The 23,773-nt window shown below is 43.3% G+C and overlaps 1 protein-coding gene across 1 annotated transcript in view; it reads right to left on the bottom strand.

Annotated features, from left to right (window-relative positions):
* The window catches only part of LOC124714185 (zinc finger protein 316-like), a 134,668-nt gene extending 132,664 nt beyond the window's left edge, over nt 1-2,004 (bottom strand). The window contains exon 1 of the mRNA XM_047243005.1: nt 1,971-2,004. Within this exon, the coding sequence (XP_047098961.1) occupies nt 1,971-2,004 (34 nt within the window). The remainder of the gene's footprint in view (nt 1-1,970) is intronic.
* Between the last annotated feature and the right edge of the window lie 21,769 nt (nt 2,005-23,773).

Raw genomic sequence — 23,773 nt, 5'->3', positions numbered from 1 at the left:
TTTTCGTTGCGGCGGAATCTTCTCACGAAATTTCAATAACCAACTTTCTCCTTTGAATGCGAAACTATTTTGTTGACGCCGACCTATATGGGGGGAAGTGATCGAGAATTATTGTGAAAGTGGTACGATGAACCGTCCGCCAGGGACTTACATGTGGTTTTCAGGGTATCCATGTAGCTGTAGAGTGGCATATAGCTCGGCCGCTGAGGGTTTAATAGAAGTGAGGGAGGAATATTTTATTGTTTGTCTTCCAGAGCTGACAACCCACAAGCGTGGACAACTAGCACCGTTCAGTTGCTATGGTACAAACGTCAAACGGAAGTAGTATGGGTGCATGAATGCGCACTATAGAGACGATCATCTGCAAATGTGATAGACGTTTGTGGCAAGTAACATGAAATCAAATTGTAATGCAATGGAATGAGTAAAAGAAAAGTGACACTGAAAACATTTAGTAAACATTTGTGATCGTGTCTCATATTGCAGTAACTGTTATTAATTAATTAAACAGTCATTTATGTAGGCTACCAGTTAATACTAAGGTCAGTAGTGGAAGGTGCGGTGAGGTGGCCAGTAGGGAAAAAGTGGCCACTCCATATTCTTTTCACCTGAAAAGTGCTGCAGCCTGCCGAGAAGTGGTCAGACTAGCTGCAGTGTATATCGCCATTGGTGTCAGAGACACTTAAAGAGGAACATCTTTCCATTATTTTTTAGTCTCATATAAAATAAGTTATTTATATTATTCTTGTTTATTCTTGTTGTCTCCTGAGAGTAATAATGTTTTACAATATCAATGTTTAAAGAACGGCTTTTAAACTATAAATGTAGTTCCTCTTTTTTATTTCAGATTAATAGCTTCCTCTGTGGACCACGGTCCGGAGTAGTGGTCAAGGTGTTCACCCAAATAAGAGTAGTTACTTCAAAAAAAGTATAGTACCAAAGATGAAACTCAGTTATAAATCTTTTTGGATACAAATCTGTCATCCACCATTATACCGCTTTCTGATAATTTTAATTTAATGAAATGTTATTATTTAAAACCGTATCTAGACTGTTATATTTGGCCTCATGCAAAAGTCTGATTTGAAAACGGTATATTGCACTCACTTGGCATTCTTTCAGATGCTGGGGCTTGAAGATGCCTAGAAAATACACCTGGAAATAAGAAAAACGAACATGGCATCAGGTTGTGATGGCACTGGCCACATTGCCCGCTTAGGTACGGAGAATTGGTCACTATGTGAGCCTTCAGAAAAATGCATGTATTTCCAATGTATTATTTCCTTTTCCACTTCAAATATTTGCTGTAGCAAGGTAAGCTTCTGTCAATATCCATGGTTTGCTGGAAACTGAATTTCACTTTCAGTTACCACTTTACATCCCCCCCACCCACCTACCGCTCATTCCTATGCGGACCGAGAGGTCATCCAGCAATGTCAACAGTGGCTCGTAAGGAAAGATGTTTGACGACCACTGGTCTAGATTAAATTTTGTGTCGAGATGAACATTTGCAAACTAGTCGTAACAAACAGGATTGTAGAGTGATTTGAAGGGGAGGCGCTATACGGCGTCTGCCTATTATGGAAACCAGTGACCGCTGACATGAGATGCACTAGCGCCGGAGGTACTCTTCAGCATTAGCTGATAGTAATAACTTGAGTAGCTAAAGGTGAAATCCACTGGGAGGTACAACTTGCGAACAATACTGTAGATCTCTCAAAGTGTCCTCTGCCCGTAGAAATAAGACCTTCATCAGATTTTGCAGCATTATTCGAAACGTCGCAAAACGGCTGCTGTGCTGGTAACGGTCAGACTCACGGTGCGCGAGGCTTAATCCGAGGCCGCAAATATGAAAATCCCCGGGGCGCAGCTGTGCAGCGGTGGGCGACGCGTGGCGCTGGGCTGGTGGCGCAGCTGCAGGTGTTGAGGGGCGAATTACGCGGCGCCTCCCCTCCCTCGTACTCACCTACCTCCGCCCTTGGCGCGGCAGGCGCGCATTTGCATCTCTCCAGTCTTAATCTGAATTGTTAGGTCGACGCCCCGCCACGGAACTAATTAAACGACGCCGGTTTTCATTAGGGCTGTCAGGTGGCGCCACCATTGCCGACCCAAATTTGCCGCATTCCCGCTGCCGGGCCGGTTCCACCCTCGCCGGGTGCGATTCGCCAACCGGCGAGAGGGAAATCGCAGGGGCGACGGCTCCCGGGGGACGCAGACGCAGCCACCTGCCCACGCAAACTCCCCACCCAGTCGATGTTGCTGGCACTACCTCGGGCACTTGTACCGGCAGGTGTATAACGACCCCACGACATCCCGCTGCCCTCCTCACGTAGGCCGCACATAGGAAAGAAATTAGCACCACCGAAAGTTTGTGACACCGTTCCTCGCCAGCTGCTTCTAATCAAATTTCATGCCTGTGGAGTATCGTCACAGCTGTGCGACTGAATTCGTCACTTTCCGTCAGGAAGGTCACAGTCCATAGTAACTGATGGAAAGTCATTGAGTGAAACACACGTGACATCCGCCGTTCTCCAAGGAAGCGTTGTAGGCCATCTGCTGTTCTTGATCTACATAAACGGTTTGGGAGACAATCTGAGCAGTTATCCTAGATCGTCTGCAGATGGTGCAGGCGTTTATCGTCTAGTAATGTCATCAGAAGATCAAAACCAATTGTAAAATAATATAGACGTCACATTTGTATGGTGAGAAAAGTAAAACTGACTCTAAACAATCGAAAGTGAGAGATCATCCACATAAATACCAAAATAGAATCCACTGAATTTCGGTTACACGCTAAATCACACAAATTTAAAAACTGTCAATTCAACTATACACGTTGGAATTACAATTACGAACAACTTAAACTGGAACCATCTCATAGAAAACGTTGTGGAAAATACCAGCCAAACATTACGCTTGTCCTTACTCTTCTGCAGCATAACTGTGCGGTATGGGATCCTTACCACATAGGACTGATGGAAGACTTCGAAAAAGTTTACAGGGGGCGGGGGAGGGGGGGGGGGGGCAGCTCCTTTTGTATTATCGCGAGAAAGGGAACAAGTGTGACAGATATGATGCGCAAGTTGGGATGATAATTGTTAAAAGAAAGTCGTTCCGACGCAATCTTTTCACGAAATTTCAGCCACCAAGATACTCCTCAGAAATCAAATATATTTTGTTGCCTCCCATCTACCTAGGGTGAAATGATTAGCGCTATAAAATAAGAGAAGTAACCCAGTTTCATGGAAATATTGAAGTGTTCGTTTTTCTGACGTGTGGTCCGAGAGTGGAATTGCAGAGCAATAGTCTCGAAATGTTTTGATGAACCCTCTGTCAAATACTGAAGTATGAACCGCAGAATGATCACGTAGGTCTCCATGCTTCTGCAAAAACAGTTTACAGCTATCTAGGGGTTTGTATATTTATGGATATCAATGGTTATATTTCGAGTCATTGATAATAATACAGTATAAATCAATAAATAAAGGCACTTACGCGAATGGGAGGGAAAGCGGTAGATATGATGTACAAGTACAGACAAATAAATTATTAAACTTTCAGCTAAATCTGATAATGTTCCAAGAGAAAGAGCTTCACATACTAAGTCAATAAGACGTCGGACCACCTCTGGATATTGTACAGGCGGTTATTCCACTTGGCAGTGGTTGGCAGAGCTGTTGGACGTCCTTCTGGGGGATATTGTAACAAATTCTATCCAACTGGAGCGTTAGATCGTCAAAACCTCGAGATGGTTGGAGGACCTGCCCGCAGTGCTCCAAACGTTCTAAATTTTGGAGAGATCCGGCGATCTCGCTGGCCAAGGTAGGATTTGGCACGCACGAAGACTGCTTCTGTGCCTTCCTTTAACCCGATCTGGTGGGGATCCCAAACACTCAGCTGTAATTAAGAGGCTGGGCGCTGTGGCCGAGCTGTTCTAGGCGCTTCAGTCTGGAAACACGCGACCGCTACGGTCGAAGGTTCGAATCCTGCCTCGGGCATGGATGATGTCCTTAGGTTACTAAGGTTTAAGTAGTTCTAAGTTCTAGGGGACTGATGACCTCAGATGATAAGTCCCATAGTGCTTAGAGCCATTTCTATTTTTTTTGTTTTTTTTTTTTTGTTTTGTTCAGACGGCTGTACGTATACATTCCTGGCTTGACGAACACTCAAGTACACTATCGCTACTCGAATGGCCCAGTAATTCAAACGATCTGAATCCCGTAGACAATACGAGCGGAGCTCAATGAGTAATGGAACACATTTTTTTCTGAAAGCATGTTTGTTTTACCCAGGATTCAATTACACCTTATTATTCTGCACTCTTTTGGGTAAAATAGATCTTTCAACACAATCTCCCTTCAACGCAACGGTCATACACCACATAACGGGGGGGGGGGGGGGGGTGTATGCCCAAATGGAACCACTCTGCTGGTCGACGTCGGAGCCAAGTTCTTGCTGTATCCACGTACTGCTTCCCGCGGAGTGCAACCTTCATTGCGCCAAACAGATGAAGTAGGAAGGTGCGAGATCCGGGCTGTAGGGTGGAGGAGGAAGAACAATCCAATGAAGAGCGTCAGCACCACCAACAGAGAAGTCCAGTTGAGGAGCGAAGAGTAGTGAAGTATATGATTGCTATCCGTCGATGACCTCGAAAGAGTCTCCGCACATTCCAACATCTCAGAAGTCACAGCTGTTTGATAACAGATTACCGGTTCTTAATTACCATCATCAGATCTGTTTCATAAAAACAAAGTCCTAATGTACTGCAGCCATAGCGGCATCATCAGATGTTAAAGGCGGAATCAGCACCAGCATCGTCAAATACATACAGATATCATCACATGCACAAGTCATGTTGACAGTAGTACTACCTAACTGCGATGAAAGTAGACGTCACGCCCAACGATTCGTTGTGCTTTTGTTCACTGTCAGGATTCCGTAGACATTCCACAAACGGCTACGAATGTGTGTGATGCTCTCGTTTCCCCCCAAACTAAATTCAGTGAGAGCTGTCTTTTCTGAACGCACCTTTGTTAGGGGGGTCACTTTGAACGCTGTCATCTTTCTGAACTTCATGAAACGATAGGGCATGAAGCAGGAATATTCCACAAAGTCTCAAACCAAATTCCGCATTTTTCAACCGAAGTTGCCACAGAAAAAAAAAGTGTGTTGCATTACTAGTGCATGGGATTATTTGGAACAACGGGTGAAATGTCGCAGTCAAGTTCCCCATAATTTGGCAGCACTACGGGGTATAATTGTCGGTGAGTGGCTGCGACATGCGGGGTATGACAGCCCTGAAGAAACTCTTGCACTGTCTTATCGGCCGAAGTGAGGCCATAATGCAGGCTAGAGGGGGTGTTGTACGATTTTAACGCGATGTCTCCAGGAGATGGGTAATTTTTTGTCTGGTGGGGTTGAAATAGCTTGTAAGTGTGTTTGTAGCGTGGGACAGGGAGCTGGAGAGGGCGGCCTGGTGGCGTTGCTGCGCGGCGCCGTGCCGTGCCGTGCCGTGCCGTATCGAGCCGGCGTGCCCCGGGCCGGCGTGGCGCGGCACCCTCGCGACATCAATCACGGCCCCGCTCAGCCGCCGCCGGCCATTAGAATAGCCCGGCGGCTGCAGCGCCCTCGGGGCCGCCTCTCGCCCTCCAGCCAGCACGGCGGAGGCGGCGGCCCGTCGGCGCCCCGCACTTCCTCACCGACTGTCGCAGCCCAGGGGCACGCACTGAGTCGGCCCTTTACATCTAGGTGATGCTCAAAAACTTTAACGAAATTTAGAGGTCTTCTAACAATTCGTTTTCTTCTCTTTCTACATCTGACTGGTTTTTATCATGCAGTCGTGCTTTGCGCACGTAAAGAAATAAGTGCACTTCGAGCTGAGAAGTGTTTAAATACGACTTCCGATGAAGACAGAAATGTGGTAAATACACTAATGGCCATTAAAATTGCTACACCACGAAGATGTAGTGCTACAGACGCGAAATGTAACCGACAGGAAGAAGATGCTGTGACATGCAAATGATCAACTTTTTAGAGCATTCACACTAGGTTGGTGCCGGTGGCGACACCTACAACGTGCTCACATGAGCAAAGTTTCCAACCGAATTCTCATACACAAACAGCAGTTGACCGGCGTTGCCTGGTGAAACGTTGTTGTGATGCCTCGTGTGAGGAGGAGAAATGCGTACCATCACGTTTCCGACTTTGATAAAGGTCGGAGTGTAGCTTATCGCGATTTCGGTTTATCGTATCGCGACATTGCTGCTCCCGTTGGTCGAGATACAATGACTGTTAGCAGAATATTGAATCGGTGGGTTCAGGAGGGTAATACGGAACGCCGTGCTGCATCCCAACGGCCTCGTATCACTAGCAGTCGAGATGACAGGCATCTTACCCGCATGGCTGTAACGGATCGTACAGCCACATCTCGATCCCTGAGTCAACAGATGGGGACGTTTGCAAGACAACAACCTGCACGAACAGTTCGACGACGTTTGCAGCAGCATGGATTATCAGTTCGGAGACCGTGGCTGCGGCTACCCTTGACGCTGCATCACAGACAGGAGCGCCTGCGATGCTGTACTCAACGACCAACCTGGTTGCACGAATGTCAAAACGTCATTTTTTCGGATGAATCCAGGTTCTGTTACAGCATCATGATGGTCGCATCCGTGTTTGGCGACATCGCGGTGAACGCACATTGGAAGCGTGCATTCGTCATCACCATGCTGGCGTATCACCCGGCGTGATGGTATGGCGTGCCATTGGTTACACGTCTCGGTCACCTCTTGTTCGCATTGACGGCACTTTGAACAGTGGCTCTACCCTTTCTTTCGATCCCTGAGAATCCCTGCATTTCAGCAGGATAATTCACGACCGCATGTGTAGGTCCTGTACGGGCCTTTCTAGATACAGAAAATGTTGGACTGCTGCCCTGGCCAGCACATTCTCCATATCTCTCACCAATTGAAAACGTCTGGTCAATGGTGGCCGAGCAACTGGCTCGTGACAATACGCCAGTCACTACTCTTGATGAACTGTGGTATCGTGTTGAAGCTGCATGGCAGCTGTACCTGTTCACGCCATCTAAGCTCTGTTTGACTCAATGCCCAGGCGTATCAAGGCCGTTATTACGGCCAGAGGTGGTTGTTCCGGGTACTGATTTCTCAGGATCTATGCACCCAAATTGCGTAAAAATGTAATCACATGTCAGTTCTAGTATAACATATTTGTCCAATGAATGCCCGTTTATCATCTGCATTTCTTCTTGGTGTAGCAATTTTAATGGTCAGTAGTGTATAGTGTGGGTAATTTTTTAAGGAAAAGGTAGTTTTACTTGCACCTCAATTTTTATGCCGTCGTATCTCCTGAAGTATGTGTCGTACAGTGATATGATTTTTCACGTATTTTCAGGGATATATGCGGATACGGTCTGCAAAACCTGCTGCGAATAATATTAAGTAAAGAAGTAATAAATTAAAACATCATACTTGACGCTGAAATTGTTACTGCATAAATAGCGAAAATGTAGTAAGTGATAAACTTTTTGCGTTCTATCAGTTTGTGTGTGTGTGTGTGTGTGTGTGTGGTAAGTGGGAGGGGGGGGGCGGGGGGAGAAGGGGGATCAAATAATTTCGCGAAGGAGTTCATGTGCGAAGATAGCTGGAAGTGGCTACGTGCTATCATTCTCGAATACTGGATAAATAATGCCTAATCTCCGCATCATGACGTATATAGAGTTTTTAAATTTTACCATGTTAAACCTTTAACATAAGCTTGCTTCTCTTAATGAGTAAATTGTGATAAAGGCACTTTAAATTTTTAAATTCGGTCAGTAATTATATTAAATATTTAAAGTCAAATTGTTGTTACTTCTGGGAGCTATAGGATAGGCAATCGGCAGATAGGATCAGGCCCGAGGTTAGCCGTTTAGTAATATAGATACAGATTATAATTTGTGTCTTTGCTTGTGACTCAGGACACAGAACTAGTGTGGGTACTGTAGATGTTCGATTTGTTCGATTTCGTCAGTGGATCACATCACGCTGGGAACGTCCGCACAGTTTTTGCTCTGCTGGAGTTCTTCTTAACTCTTTTACAGACCATCAGTGGAGCTTAGTCTCAATTAACTATTTGTGTGTTAACTCCTTACTTGTTTCATTTATGGACTGCTGTTCGTTCTTTCTTTCTTTGTTTTTTTGAGATGGTGCGTGGTAGTCGTAACTCGGGAGAGGCAGCGCTCCTCCGCGTTTGCCGGAGGGCTGTGCGCGCCGCTAGATGTTTATTATCTCTGGCTGAGCAGCGCGCCGCCTGGAAATCCCGGTTGAGCCGCGAGTAACAGCGCCCGTCGGCTGATCCCGCCCTTCTGCAGGGCCACCGGATGCCGTCGAGGGGACTCACCACCACTAGCGAATATCTGCTGGCCACACGCGCCGCTTCCTTCGCTGCCACACTTCGGCCAACTTACTGCGACAACTTCAGTTCACTATCTCGCGTTCATACGAAACCGGCTCTGAATCATAAGGGTTGTGTAGAAAACTGTCTGTGACCTTAACATCGGAGCAAGCGGCCCTACATTCCGCTGACAAGAAACATGAGGATACAGATTTGTATATTTAATAAAGAAGATAAAAAGGAACACTTTCGTTATGCGACAAAAATAAGTCAAAGGTGCACCGTTTTCCCTCTAGATGTCCTTGTTGAAGGTTTTGACACACGAATTCTCTTAGGCCAACGTTCACACTTGCTTTGACTGCTTCGTATGCAGCACTGGAGTCTGATTTGTAGCAGAATTACATCTTACTGCTAGGAAGGGCACTTTTCGTTACTTCTAGCATTGTCCACGTCCCTGAATAAACATTTACTACTGTTTATGCTGTGTTTACACGAAAGTTTGAATTGACGTGTACGGTCATTTGGTGGCTGATTACACTCTAACCGAGTAAGGTGACATGTATCTCATTTATAGGGATGCACGTTGCGACAGTCGAGCGGGCATTCAGAACAGTTTCCAGGAAGGACGTTACGAAACGGTTTCACATTTCAAAGAACCGGTAGCCACCTTCGTGAAATAGGATTCTTTAGACCTAACCGACGGGAAACTGGTAGACTTCGCAATGAGCGAACTTTCAGTATGAAGAAGTTGTGTTACAGCGAATTCATGGCAACCCTAACACCACCATTCGATTCATAACCAAGGAGCTAAGTATCTCCGACGCTAATGCGTGCATTATGTAAACGGATGACATTTTCAACAACATCAGTAAAACAATACTCGTCTGAAGGCAGTTTGAACCTGTGAACATCAAAATGTGAAAATATTCATGGACCCCCTAACGGGGAAATAGTGTTCATGTGACATTTTTGTCACTTAAAAATATTCTTTCTCTTTGTCTCCTCTAAACACTTAGTAATTTTGAATATGTAGCATTTTTACGGTCTACGTTCACACGTGGCGACATGGCCTTCTGTCACAAAGGATAAGTTCCAATGCTTCCCTGGCGTGTGCTGTAAAAACATGAAGATGCTTCCAGTTTCACAGTACGGTACTCTCATATTTCGAGTCATGTATATACTTCTGACGCCATAATATGGACATCCTGGAATGACCACTACACATCCTAAATATTTGTTTTGTTTCTTTTTCACCGCAACGATATAAAAAATATGCCAGTGTCAAAACGTTCTAAATAATGGTTTTCTTTTCATACAGTGTCATTTTTATAATTTAAGTGTCTTTCTACTTGTTCTTAAGACCGTTCTTCAGTTTCTCATGTTATAATTGTTCGTCGTAACGAAACGCTTCATTCTGCTGCTTCGTTTCTTATGTCGTATATTTCTAGAGCTTTTTTCTTTTAACTTTTCTGGTAGAGCTTATGATCAAGTTCTTTTGATATAAATATCGGAAAATGCAATTTTTTCTCCTTGTGTTATTCACGCAGCGTAACCAGTCAACACTTCTCACTTACGTCCTTACCGTTTCCGTTATTTTTCCTAAGTTCTGATGGATTTCATCATTGTTTCTTAAGACGTATATTTTCGTGCTTCTTGTTGGACCTAAAATAATGGTCGTTTTATAAAATAAAATCTTATTATTTTCAGTATATCGAGTAAAATTAAGATCTCAGTTCTAATTTTGGCGATAAATTCTAAGAATTTAAATTAAAGTTATGACTAAGAGAGAAAAAGGTGTAAAGTAATATTAAGTCACTACGGCAGGAGGAGGTAGTGCAAGTAGACAGAGACAAACAAAGGTGGACTTCATTTTCGAAACATATTCCACGCGAGAATGCTCTATCAATATTTACAGACAATTTTGATCGTGTGTAAGATTAGTTTTTAGAGAGGATTCAAAATGGTTCAAATGGCTCTGAGCACTATGGGACAACACCTGTGGTCATCAGTCCCCTAGAACTTAGAACAACTTAAACCTAACCAACCTAAGGACATCACACACATCCATGCCCGAGGCAGGATTCGAACCTGCAACCGTAGCGGTCACGCGGTTCCAGACTGAAGCGCCTAGAACCGCACGGCTTTAGTGAGGAAGACTGGTTACTTATACATCTATTTCGAGTCGAATAGTTACTGGATTTTATAATAGCTATCTGATAGCTAAAAAATAAGGAACATCAAATTTATTCAGATTAGAGATAAAATGTTCGTTTACAATATATAGGTGCCCGTGCAGACTTTACAATTTGCCGAGAATCGATTGACTGTGTTTCTCCCCGATTTTAAAAGTGTAAATAAGTGCAAATGAGCAGCACAGTAACAGAAATAAACACTTGCATAATTTACAGTTGCGACTGATTATCTCACTTAAAAAAAACAGCGAATTGTGCTCCTATCGAATTTTTAAGCCCGTTTCAGATTCTGTGTTATAGCATGAACAGTATTATGTAAATATTACAAACTGCGATTCCACCGAAACAGTGGGCAACTGCATTCAGAATTTATTCACTCATTAGCCGAATTCCATAACAAATAAGCTTTGCGGGACAAACTGAAACTAATTTCACGGCAGAAAGCACTCGGACAACACGGGGCGCCCGCTAGAACAGCGCGCTTTGGAACTGCCCCATTGTGCTGCTGCTGTTTACTCTCGGCAATTCTGCCTTCCCAGCTGTCGTGTGTTGTTTACGTAGCTTCGAACGTGCGTGCCGTTATCCGAAACAGTGAATGCTAGTGATGTTTTGAGAAAGGTACAACTCCGGTAGAGTTCAGTTATATTTTAATAAGTCCTTAACTGTTTACTGCCCTGGTCACAAACAGGTGGCTAGCTATTGAGAGGTTGCTCTGTTCGCAGCGAAGCTGAAATACATTCTAAATTGATATACTAAGCGGGTTAACAACCAGTGGTTGGGCAGTTGGCAATCCTAAATATACGTTTCTCTTTCACAAGGATTCTGAAATGCCAGCCACATTGAAATTCATTCTGAAGGGACGTTCGACTGCATCCGAACATCACAGGGTCTGTAAATTGCCTGTGCCTTAACATATTCTCTGAAACTGTCAACAGAACTAGAGCATAGGGAAACCGATTATTGGTTACACTCAGTACATATATGCTGCAAGGATGAATCATAATGCCGACAATTGTTCCTGATAACTGCACAGAGATTCAGCTATTGATCACGAATTCCCTCACCACCACCGTTGTACATTTCCCATTTAAAATACTTCGTCGGTTGTGATAGTCTGGGATAGAAGAGTAGACTGTAAAGGCTAAAACACTACAGAGTATGAATATCGCCTTGAATGCAACGATTGTACAAGTCTTCCACTTGTAGATTACCAGTAATGGTAATGAAACAATATATCATGACAACGCTGTCACTGGAACGATAATTCGAGATGACGTCATTTAAATTCGCCAAGAATTCATGCATTCTAACACAGACTTAATGTATTTTATATCTGTTTCAATAGTGTAATGATAAGTTACCGAGTAGAAGTTTACATTTTTCGTACAAACAATTAGAATGCACTCTGTGACATGTAGCGAGAGAAAGGTTTTTAGAAAGTTTCTTGCTGCTGTCTTCAAGCCAAAGCAAAATCACAAACATAAAAAAACACATTCGAAATACTGGATTTACATTTAAATTACTTGAAATTAAATAAATACTCCTGTGGCTGGACCATGAACACGCTCTAATACATGTTATTAAACACATAAACAAATTAAATAAACATATATCAAAGAAACAGAAGAAAAGGTAGGCCAGCAGTCTAATGTCTCTGTGCTTTCTAAAACACAGTAAATATTTAACCAATTTCTTCATGAATAGTATATATCGAATATAAACGAAGACATAGATGAATAAATATCTTTATATGCATGCTGCTGTGGCCGAGCGGTTTTAGGCGCTTCAGTCTGGAGCCCCGCGACTGCTACGGTCGCAGGTTCGAATCCTGCCTCGGGCATGGATATGTGTGATGTCCTTAGGTTGGTTAGGTTTAAGTAGTTCTGAGTTCTAGGGGACTGATGACCTAAGATGTTAAGTCCCATAGTGCTCAGAGCCATTTGAAATATTTTTGTTAAGCAGCCGACGTCACTGCGTATTGCTTGAAACTGTTTATGTCTGCAACTTTGTTCTTCACTAGCCTCTTGTACTTCTCTGGGAGTTTATTTTCTGTGTCACCGCAGTGCTCTGACGTTCCTGTGTCATCAGGCTGCATGTTAGAGTATTTGCGTTACTAACAGTTGTACTAAAAACTTAGGAGTGCGACGTGATTTCAGCACAGTAAGCGTACTTAGCAGATAGTAACTGATTCGGTTTGCCGGTGAGGCAGAACAGCTTTGGTATTTCGTTGAGATGCTCGCGAACGTAATACATCACTGTACGGCTCGATTGTTTGATGCAGTCACCTCGTAGGCGATTTAACCACTTGCACTATAGGTTGCACAGAATTGCACCAATTCGATTTACATGGAACGAGGTTACTATTCGGTAGGAAAGGTGACCTGCTTACCAGTTAACTCGCAATCTGTTTTTTCTCCCTGCGTCGTTCAGTGATTTCAGAATACTGGGCTTGTCAATGTCTTCACTCAATAGATAAATGTAAAACTCACTGAAAAAATTAAATATTTTACAGTGCATAAAATTTTCGCTTAAGTTATATGAATATTTCTGTGTCATTCATTTAATAGAAATACAGTGTCTGTATCTGACTACACGAAATTCACTGAAGCAAATTCTAATGTGTGTAACCAACTTCACACAGTAGAACTCGTTTCTGAATTTCGCGACAGTAAGCACTAGAGCAAGGAATAACCTTCTGAATCTTGTTGGAGAAAAGGGGGTGGGGAGAGGAGGAGGGGGAGGGGGAGGAGTTGTGTTACGGTTAGGCCGGGGACTGCTCCAGGCTATTGTGCCGCGAAGACCCCTCGGCGTTATTGTAGCAAGGCAGTGCCGGCTTGCCGCGAGTGTTGTTATTAAAGCCATTAATAACGGGAGTGTGTGTACTCTGTCATGCGGCCGCAAAGGCCACTTAGCACCTAGGCCGCCCTAGGCCTGCGAAATGTGCATTAGCCGGCTAACTCTGACGTCACGCCACTGTGGTGGGGGCCAGAATACAGGAAGCTCTGACCGGGCTTCCCTCCCCCTCTCCTCTCTGTTGGATGCAGTTACCTTGTAAATAGCCTGTAATACTATGACTTGGCTCATCCGAAGCCTTACCTACTGACTAATTCCAAGGGTATTCAAGTGACATACTGGTAACGCGGTGTGACGTTACTTTTCTACTCGTCAGTGTGATGCTTTAAGTGTGCACCCTACGTGCTTGTTATTGATGGTTCACAGTAGCGAGTGAAGAAACTTTTGAAGTTTATAACGCAGCTGTTGAATCAGACTCCTCTATATGTGACAACAAACCAAACTAGCACAAAAAACTGTTTCTCGGACAGCCCAAAAGCAACGCGCTGAGATACCTTCGTTTCAGTTACTCACATATTTACTTTAAGTAAAAAGTTGAGACCAGAAGAGTAGTGTTCGTTATTACAACATGAAGCTAAGCAGAAAAGTATGTAGCGAAAGAAGAAACTGGTTCATGTATTAACCATGGCTAAGAAAGTAAATCTGAAATATGTAAACTGTTGGTTTATTACAAGCACAGTATCTTCTAAGAATGTAGGAAATATTTCATATACGCCGTACAATCCTATAACTGGACTATAGATGTCGCGTACGCTTGTGAGAGAGCCTTATCAGCGTTGACAAAGTTCGAAAGAGGCCTTATGGTGGGACTCCATTTGTCCGGCTGGTCGAATCACGCAATATCATTAAGATGTGGCGTTGGCTCGATACTGGACTGCAAGGGAACATGAGACTAGGTACGGTCGTCGTCAAGTTTCCGGTCTGACCATCACAATGGAGGATCACGGTATTGTGCGCCAAACACATCGTAACCCTTCACATTGTGCCTGCTATACGAACAAGTAATGGATTACTTCCAACATTCTTTGTCCCGCACCATTCGTGGGAAACTAGCAGCAATCAGGAATTATTCTCCTACGGATAGGCTGTCGTTGACACTAAAAAAGGAAAGGCTGCCGTGAGCAGGAAGTAAGGACTGTTGATGAATGTCGTCGCTTTGTGTTCAGTACTGGACTGCGTTTCGGCACTACCATATATTACCATCATCGGCAGTATGGTGGCAATCTGGGGAGAGGTCACATTATGCCAATTTTTAGAGGGGCACTCCTGGTGTCACATTGTGGGAAGCCATCGTGTATGATTTCAGGTGACGCCTGCTAGTGACTGAGGGAATTCTGACGACACAAAGGTACGTCACAGGTACCTCGCGTCATGACGTATTACCGCTCACGCGTGTCTATCATGGTGCCATTTTTCAACAGGAACATATGGAATGTATTTGTATGAGCTGTTTGCATGATCTTGAGGTTCTTCAATGGCCAGAAAGATCGCCATATCTGTCACCGATAGAACATGTGTGAGACCAGCTCGGACTTTTGTTTCCAGTTCCAGCATTCAGGATACCAACGACCAGTTACAACAGTTGTGGCCCATATTGCTGTATTGCTGCAAGGGAGGATACAACGGATTTATGACACTCTTACCAACAGAATCAGTTCACGCAGCCACCCCAGAATGGGTCCAACGTCATATGGATAATGGGCTCATACTGCCAAGGACTTTGAATATTTTACTTAATTTTGTAATCACTAAAATTACACCACATATCCTCTCAGTTCCCGCTTCTACTTGCTTCACTTTTTTCGGGAGGCAGTGTACTTGGCTCTTTCAGGAAATAATTATGTGTCCTTGGCCTAAAAAGCAGCGAGCAAGTTCTAAACCTTCTGTAAAATTTGCAATACACTTGAAAACAAGAAAACCTTTAGTATAGGCATAAAATGGGGAAAGCTATGGACTAACTCACTAGTTTTGTCAGAAAATAATGCCAAAAATACGATCTATTGCAGCATGAAGAACTACGAAAAACTAAAATACCAAACTAAAGGCAAAAGCATGAGATGATGTATGAAGATACTAAAGAAAGTAAAATGTGGAATTTATAAAATGAAGAAATCACTGAGATTATTACAAACGGAACGTTATTAATGAAAGAATAGCTTTTGTTCATTCACATGTTTATGAAGCAGGTGGAACAGGGAAACGCGGCTATAAATAAAAATCTGCACTACATTTTCAATCTAAATTGCTGACATTTTACTCTATAAACATGGTATATACTCACAGCGAGCGTCAATGAAACAAATAATAGGTAAAGAAAACAGAAGACTCAGTTCAAGAACGGTATATAATGAGAGACTGACGTTAGGTGATTTGCAGAGGAAAAGTCGGCTAAAAAAAATATTTAAAAAAATCAATAAGCAATTTTCATGTAATGAAGATAACATGAAAACATCTTTTATGGTCTCCTACAGATCGTAATAAAGCCTATCATTATTGAGAAAAATATGCTCCACTTGTTGCGAAGCCTCTTACGTAACGAAAAAACCACTGTTTCAATTTTGAATGTCGCGAGTCGTCGTAGTTGTACGCGTGTAGGCATCGAGGGCAAAATCAATACGATATCCGAACAGAAGGTTTCTTATAGTAAATACTGCACAGAATGGAAAAATGGAGGGGAACCGACCGGTATAAAATTTGGATTTAGTTCCATGTAACTTGCTACTGTTCGAAGAATATATAAAATGTCCACTTTTCGTTTCATAAAAAGTGAAATAAACCATTATTTTTCTAAAATTTTTGATCCTAACATGTTTATGGAGGAATTTTGTAGCTGATATTGAATAAATTTCTCTCCAAATAATAAGGCTGTGTTTCTCTCGGTTCTTTGCAAACGTAAGCTGGGCAGGCGTGGGGCTGTTGTTATAAGTGCCCGCCTCCAAATTCCTCCATCTATTCTGAATGCTGGTGTAGCGAGCTTATTTTGTACTTTTCCTCAGCATTACATTCACAAAAAGGTAGTCATCTGTTGTTCGTAGCCAGATCCCTGGAACAACGAAAGACGCAGTGCGAAACAGATATATAAAAGGTAGTGGCTATTGTAAATTCTCTCGCGGAAAGAAAATTTTTAGTAAGTGTACCAACGCAGTAATAAATTAAATCGTCAAGAGGAAGATTTCTTTGTTTATTTGTAACTGCATGTCTGCAGTCCTGATACGCAATAAATTCTCCTCTATACAATACCGTTCAATAGTATGACAGTGTACGTTCCAGGACATTTTATCTAATTTACCACTTGGACCCTAAAATACCGCAACCCTCTGATGAAGTGGAATACTGTTTTCTGCATTTGAAGGGGAGCAAGACCGCAAATAATCCCTGCTGGGCTGGTAAAAGTTCATGGCTTCAATGTACCATCACATATAACAGTGGTCAGATGGAACAGACACCTCCAGTGTGGTCAGACAAGTTTGGATAACCAAGAACGAAGTCGCAGACACTCTCTGTTTGAGGAACCAGGAATAGCAAGAAAGTGGAGATCCTGGTCTGGCGTATCACAGTTAAAGTAATAGAGGAAAACATGGAAAATGAATCATAGATTAATTTTGAACGTCTTACAAAATTTAAACGTGCTAAATGCGCCCGCATTCTGGGTTCATCAAATGTTCACACCCATTCGAATAACTCGCTGGACAGCAAAAGCAGCGGCACTGTATCAGTCTAGTCTAGATGAATTCTTTAGGTGCTTCATCGCCGTGGACCAGTGTTTGGTGTATCACTACGATCTCGAGCAAAAGAAGACCCAACTATTATCTTGCAAGGTGACGCAAGTTTACTGGCAGATGCCAGACGAAGCGCTGCGGAATGCTGTGCAAGGTAGTATTTTCCCTTCACGACAACATCCAACTTCATTCTGCACAGGTGCATTTACACATGCTGCTTCTGACAACCAATGTCTCCACCAAGAGAAACATGTATCGCACTGAAAAGTGAATACGTGAAGAAGGATAAACTTTAAGTTTCGTAGTTGCAACTTTTTTTTTCGAGGTAAAGATCAAAAATTTATACAGGAAGTAATAAATACCCCAGTTTGGCGCAGGACAGATTTAACAAAAGGTGTTGGAGGATGTAAGTTAACTAGGATTAAATACTTAGCGAATCTATGATGGACAGAGGTGGGTGATTGTGTATTCCGCAGGGCACGAGCGAGAGAGTATCGTAGTTTGGTGCCCCTTACGCGTAGGCCACCGCGCGGAGCTCCGTGGAGACAGCGGTATAGCATATACAGGGTAGCCAGCCGTGCAGCCCTTTGAGTCGGCCGCATAAAGCGATGCGCGTCTGGCTAATTTACTGTCAATCGGAGCACGGGAGCCGCGCTCCGCTGCGCTGAGTCGGCACTGCGTCCGCCCCTAACGCAATCTGCTGGACAGATTAACGCGCAATAACCTCGCCGTCGATGTTGTTATAGGCCAATAACCAGCCAGTAACTCGCTAAGCGGCAAAGTATGCGCCGTCGAGCCCTCTCTAAGCGCTCCAGGTTTCTCTGGGGCAGACTTTTACGGTGTCATTATCGCATCGCTGCCACATGTCTGACTGAGCCCGCAACAAAGCCGCAGGGCGGAATCGATCTATACTTGCCGCAGGACTTTTACGGACAAGTAATTACGCCGCTTTGAAACTTTGCGACCGTCCACTGCACATTCCATTCGCCGCTTAGCAGTCTCCGCGGCACATATTAGCTTGTTAATCATTCTTAGTAACGAAAACCAAGCAGATCTCCTAAATTCACTTTAGTCAGAACGATAATTCCGATACAAATATTTATCATTTGTCTAACAAATATAAATAGCGAGAAAAGTGGTCGCAGGTTCGAATCCTGCTTCGGTGATGTCCTTAGGTTAGTTAGGTTTAAGTAGTTCTAAGTCTAGTGGACTGATGACCTCAGATGGTAAGTCCCATAGTGCTCACAGCCATTTGAACCATCTGAAAAGTCGGTCGTGCGCATACCAATAACTGTAAACTGATTAAACTTTTCAGTGAGCAGAAAAATCAAAGCAATAAACCACAAAAAGAAGTGCAAAAGCAGTTTTCTAGCTTTTAAAAAGCAAATACTTTTAAGATGTTAAAAAAATGTCAGAAGACCTTTTTCTTATATGCGTACATTCCACAGTTTTCACTAACTTGATAAGTAGAAGATGTTCATTGGGAATCTCCTCTATTAATTCAAAGACAGTCTAACGCTTTTTTCAGCAGGCAAAGGAAGAAAAAAAATTCTGACTAATTTCGTTTGAAAGTGTTGATCTATGATTCTGTAGTACAGATACCCTCGAAAATGATGCAAGTTACATTTTATTCAAATAATAGTTGGAATTTAATGACAAACAGAATGATAGAAACACAACTAAATACAGAAGTAATCAATAACGATGGCGCTCTTAGACATATCGTGTGTATCGAGATGATTCTATTGACAAAATGTAATCGGTATGAAATACTTTCACCATTCTCGTAGGAGCCATTAGTCTCACATTCGATGTGATAAATAGTAAATATTCTTGCCCTACCGACTTTCGCTTTTCATAACAGTCGTTTGACGTGTAATTCGTCCTACATGTGCATCGCTTAAAACAGGCATGTTTTAAAAAGGTGTTGCTTAGCTCGTCGTGGACAAGAGTACACTGTGCATCATAAAAAGACTATTAAATGTTAGAACCATATGTTTTCAGTCATGAAATATATTACTTCTTCTTAAATACATTTCACATAATTATCGTAGAGGTAGAAGCAGGGAGGTATGTGGGTAGCAAAGTACAGAGACATATTGCACACAGTATCCGCATACAGGAAGGGAGTGAAACAGGAAGGGAGTGAAATGACACTGGTACGCTACGTACGCTATGCACAACACAACGACTGATAATGTACTGTTGAAAATAACACGAAGTCATCAGTTTATTTGTAAAGTCGACGTGTTATGTAGTAACCAAATAGCTGAGCACTCCTGTATCAACACATCAGATTCTCTATACACTTGTGTAAAGTTGATGGCAAAGTGGAGCGCAGTGGAGTCGTAACGAAGGAGAGCAACATTAAGGGTGCGCGTTTTGTCGCCGTAGCACCGAGAAGACGGCGCATGCTGCCCCGTGAGCCTTCCTAAAGTTGGCGCCGGGGTGGTGGTGGGGTGGGGGTGGAGGGTGGGCGAGTCGAGAACAAACTCCCCTGTGCGCGCGCCCCATCCGCGCCGCCGCGTGGCCCAGAATGTTAAACAGTACGAGCTCAGGGCGGCACCAGCCCCTAGCGGAGACACAACCTGCAACATCTACCACCAGCTAAAAGCGATGTTTCTTATTGTAAGCGGATGGATCCTGTAGCCTGCCTCGCTGGTTAAATTTCTACTCAGCTCATCAGCGTTTCAGCTAGTTTTATGACGTGGTGACAGATCCTCTGACAATTTAGCTTCTCTTTATTTTTATTTTTGTTTATGATTTCGGTGACAGACCATCGATCCAAATGTCTCGTTTTGGGTCCCTGGTCAGTCCTGGGATTATAATCTGTCACTTATAAATGTTTACACATCTGTCAATACTAAAATGTAGACTTTCACGGCCGGAAATATCATGTCCATTATAATTATCCGGGCTGTTATGCTGTGGTCGGTTGATGAATTCTGTGTCGATTCCCAACGTTTCGTCTCCGACAGCGGGAGACATTTTCACGGGGGTCCGTAGCTCGACGGAAGGTCCAATACACCCACTGGCTCGCTACTGACTGCCGCTAAATTCCGTGTCCACGGAAATGTAACGGAAAGAATAGGGAGGATCTTGACGAAGCGGAATATTACCGTAATTTACAAGCCCACCAGGAAGATACAGGAATACCTTAAGCCTGCCAAGGACGCTCGCAAACCATTGGAAAAAGCTGGGGTGTATAGGATCCCGTGCAGCTGTGGTGATGTTTATGTGGGTACCACTAAAAGAACTGTTTCTAAACGTTTGGAAGAGCACAAGGGAAATTGTAGAAGAGGAGAAACGGAACGATCAGCTGTTGCGGAGCATGCTTTCCAGCCAGGGAACCACAATATTCGTTACGAGGAGACGCAAGTACTAGCGGCCACAAGCGGATATTACGAAAGGCTCTACAGGGAGGCAATCGAAATCGCTAAACCCCTAAATAATTTCAACCGAAAGGAGGAGGGCGTGAAATTAAACGGTATATGGGTGCCGGTGCTAAAGAAGATCTGTACCACCCGTCCACTACTGGGAGATGGCAACGGCGATCGACGGCGACGAACAGCGGCCAATTGCACTGACGTTTTCAAAACACGTGACGTCACGCCGCGGCGTGGGAGCGTGCGGACACGGAATTTAGCGGCAGTCAGTAGCGAGCCAGTGGGTGTGTTGGACCTTCCATCGAGCTACGGACCCCCTTGAAGATGTCTCCCGAAGTCGGAGACGAAACGTTGGGAATCGACACAGAATTCATCAACCGACCACGGCATAACAGCCCGGATAATTATAATGGACATCTGTCAATGCTTGTTGATGTGAAAAATTTCGAGTTTCACCGTGGTTCGTAGTGCAAATAAAACTGTTGGTTGTCTTGTAACTGGCTGGTTCAGTTCAGAGGCCGCAGGATGGCAAAGCTTAACGCCTTTAATTGGAATGTACTTAGCAAAGGACGGTGGTGTTCAAACTGATCTTCAGATTGATGACAGCTTGTGGTATTGCATCTCGCCTGTCCATCACTTCCGCTAACAAATGGAACCCAATGAAGGTGATGTCATATTGTGTGACTTTAGAAGCGTCTGACTCGATACTACTTTCTGTTGTGAAACAAGCAGTCACTTTGAACACTGATTAATCATAGCAACGTAGGTGAACAGGAAGGGCACTACCACAATAATAACAAAGGGAAGAGCTCAAATTCCTCTTCTTAAATGCGATGCATTCCGGATGCAAGATTTACAAAGCAACAGAAATCTAGTACTACTGAAACAGGTAGGAAATGGGGCATTAGTGGGCAGTGCCAAGTTCACATGAAATAAAACATCAATTAAAATGAAATTTATAGGAATGTACTTAATGAAGTGCTTATAAGGTTGAGATGAGCGAGAGAGAGAGAGAAATGTTAGCTTTAAGGAGCGACAGTCGAGCGCTATGGCACGACACCTCGCCGTGTTGCACCGGCTGGCAATTATCCACGAAGTCCTCTGTGGCCTCTGCTCCAGGACTCCACAAAAGTGTGGTTGCGTGACTCCGATGGACAAACTTGGTCCCAGCAACAAAACAGACTGCACAGTTAGGTACTGTTTTCTATTGCTATCTCAAACAAAGTGCGATGTCTGTTTTGTTAGCAAGTTCTTCAGGAATTCTCCAAATCTGTTAGGTTTCAGTTATCTGGTTGGTCCTAATCGCCAACTGCTTCTCACCAGAAACATATCTCTGCACTCCTGGCGTCCTTCTTCGAACCAAGGGGCTTCTCTAACCGTCACTGGCCATCGTGGTGACTCTTCCACTAATAATAGTTTTAAAGGCGTTGCCTTAAAATTAACCTGGACGAAAATTAGTCCTATGCGGGAAGGAATAGTGTTAAATCATTTCCGTCTCACTCTCGTCTCGGGAACGCACAAAGTCTAGGGAGAAACGGTTTTTGTCTTTTAATTTGTACCTAAATTCTCTAATAACATTAAAGCTATATTACAAGCTTGACTTTTTTAAAAATTTATACCAAGTTTATTATTTGTGAACGATGAACAGATTTTCCACAAACCGCTCTCTTTTCCCGCTAACATCCACATGAGCGAATCGTAGACGTGAATTAGGAGAAATGGGGGTGACCTCATATTAGTTTCGCTGTGAACAACGAAATATTTTTGAAATTTCACGACAAATACCTCCAGATAGACTTGCTACTTCTAAACATTACGTGTTCTGGCTTTCTCCAATATGACAGTGAGTTCATTTCTTTCACATCACGTTTTAAATGATTCTAGGTTTTCCCTCTACCGTTTTCCACGGTCAACATTTCACTTCCATAATATGCAGTGTCCATCAGAGGGATGTGATGGATAGCGATAACTGAAACTTATATAATTAACTCCTCCAGAGGTGGACGAATTTTTCAGTACAACAGACAGCTAAACAAGGAAGCCGCAAGGAAAACATAGTAGCAAGAACTGAGGAAGGTCAAATAGTTTTCCATAAAATATAAACAAGAATATAATATCTGCACAAAAGAAATAAAGTTTGATGAAAAAGAATATTTGAAGCACAGCTATGAACATGTACAGAACGTACACAATGGGGAAAGACTAAAAGTTTCGAAAATGTGATTGTGCAGGAGACCAGAGAAGACGGATGGATTGCTCGAATAAGGAAAAATTACGAAATAATCTCTTACTGAATATTTCAGCAGAAGAAAAGAACCGTATCAGCACGCCTATATAGTACCTAAAACAGATTACAGCTATGTAGCATGAAGGCAGAGAGTTTCCGGGATATATGAGGAAAAGCGTCGGTGTCTCAGATTGGAAATAATTGTCGTGTTATTGGTAACCCAGTAGATGAGGAAACGCTTCTTAATCGTCGGGAGATGTAAGCAACTTAAGTCGATAATAAAGTATTAACGACAGATCTCACTATATATAAAGTTCGAAAGCTATAACAGCAATACAATGCGAAATGACAGGAGAAGACAGCCGACAGGGGTGGCCGAGCGGTTCTAGGCGCTACAGTCTGGAGCCGCGCGACCGCTACGGTCGCAGGTTCGAATCCTGCCACGGGCATGGATGTGTGTGATGTCCTTAGGTTAGTTAGGTTTAAGCAGTTCTAAGTTCTAGGAGACTGATGACCTTAGAAGTTAAGTCCCATAGTGCTCAGAGCCATTTGAGCCAAGAAAAGACATTCAACTGACTGTTTTAAGACAAGAAACCAGTGATAGGAAGTGAATACTTTTAGTACCTGATCTTGAATAAGCAATTCCTATGGAGACACGTGTTTGTAGATTGCTTATGTTTAACAACAAAGGATTTAGTGAAGATCGACATTTGCAACACTATCTTGCAGAACAATATACAGCCGTCTGTGATGCGTTCACAATGGAGTTTCCTGGTGATTGCGGAACTCACTGGTTGTTGAAGATGGAGGATCACTTGTTATAAGGACTTAAAAACCTGCGTGATAAACGTTCAGTTACCACCGACAAAAGACTTCTAGTGGAGTTTTGTGGTACGTATCATGTTTCAAACGCAACAGCTACACGTCTGGCGGGAAGTAGTAATAGGAACGTTCTTGGTCTCTATATACATAAATCATCTTCCGGATAGGGTGAGCAGCAAT

The sequence above is a fragment of the Schistocerca piceifrons genome, chromosome 1 (genome assembly GCF_021461385.2).
Source record: "Schistocerca piceifrons isolate TAMUIC-IGC-003096 chromosome 1, iqSchPice1.1, whole genome shotgun sequence".
Taxonomy (NCBI): domain Eukaryota; kingdom Metazoa; phylum Arthropoda; class Insecta; order Orthoptera; family Acrididae; genus Schistocerca; species Schistocerca piceifrons.
The sequence above is the reverse complement of the archived record's forward strand: the minus strand, read 5'-3'. Positions and strand labels throughout refer to the sequence as shown.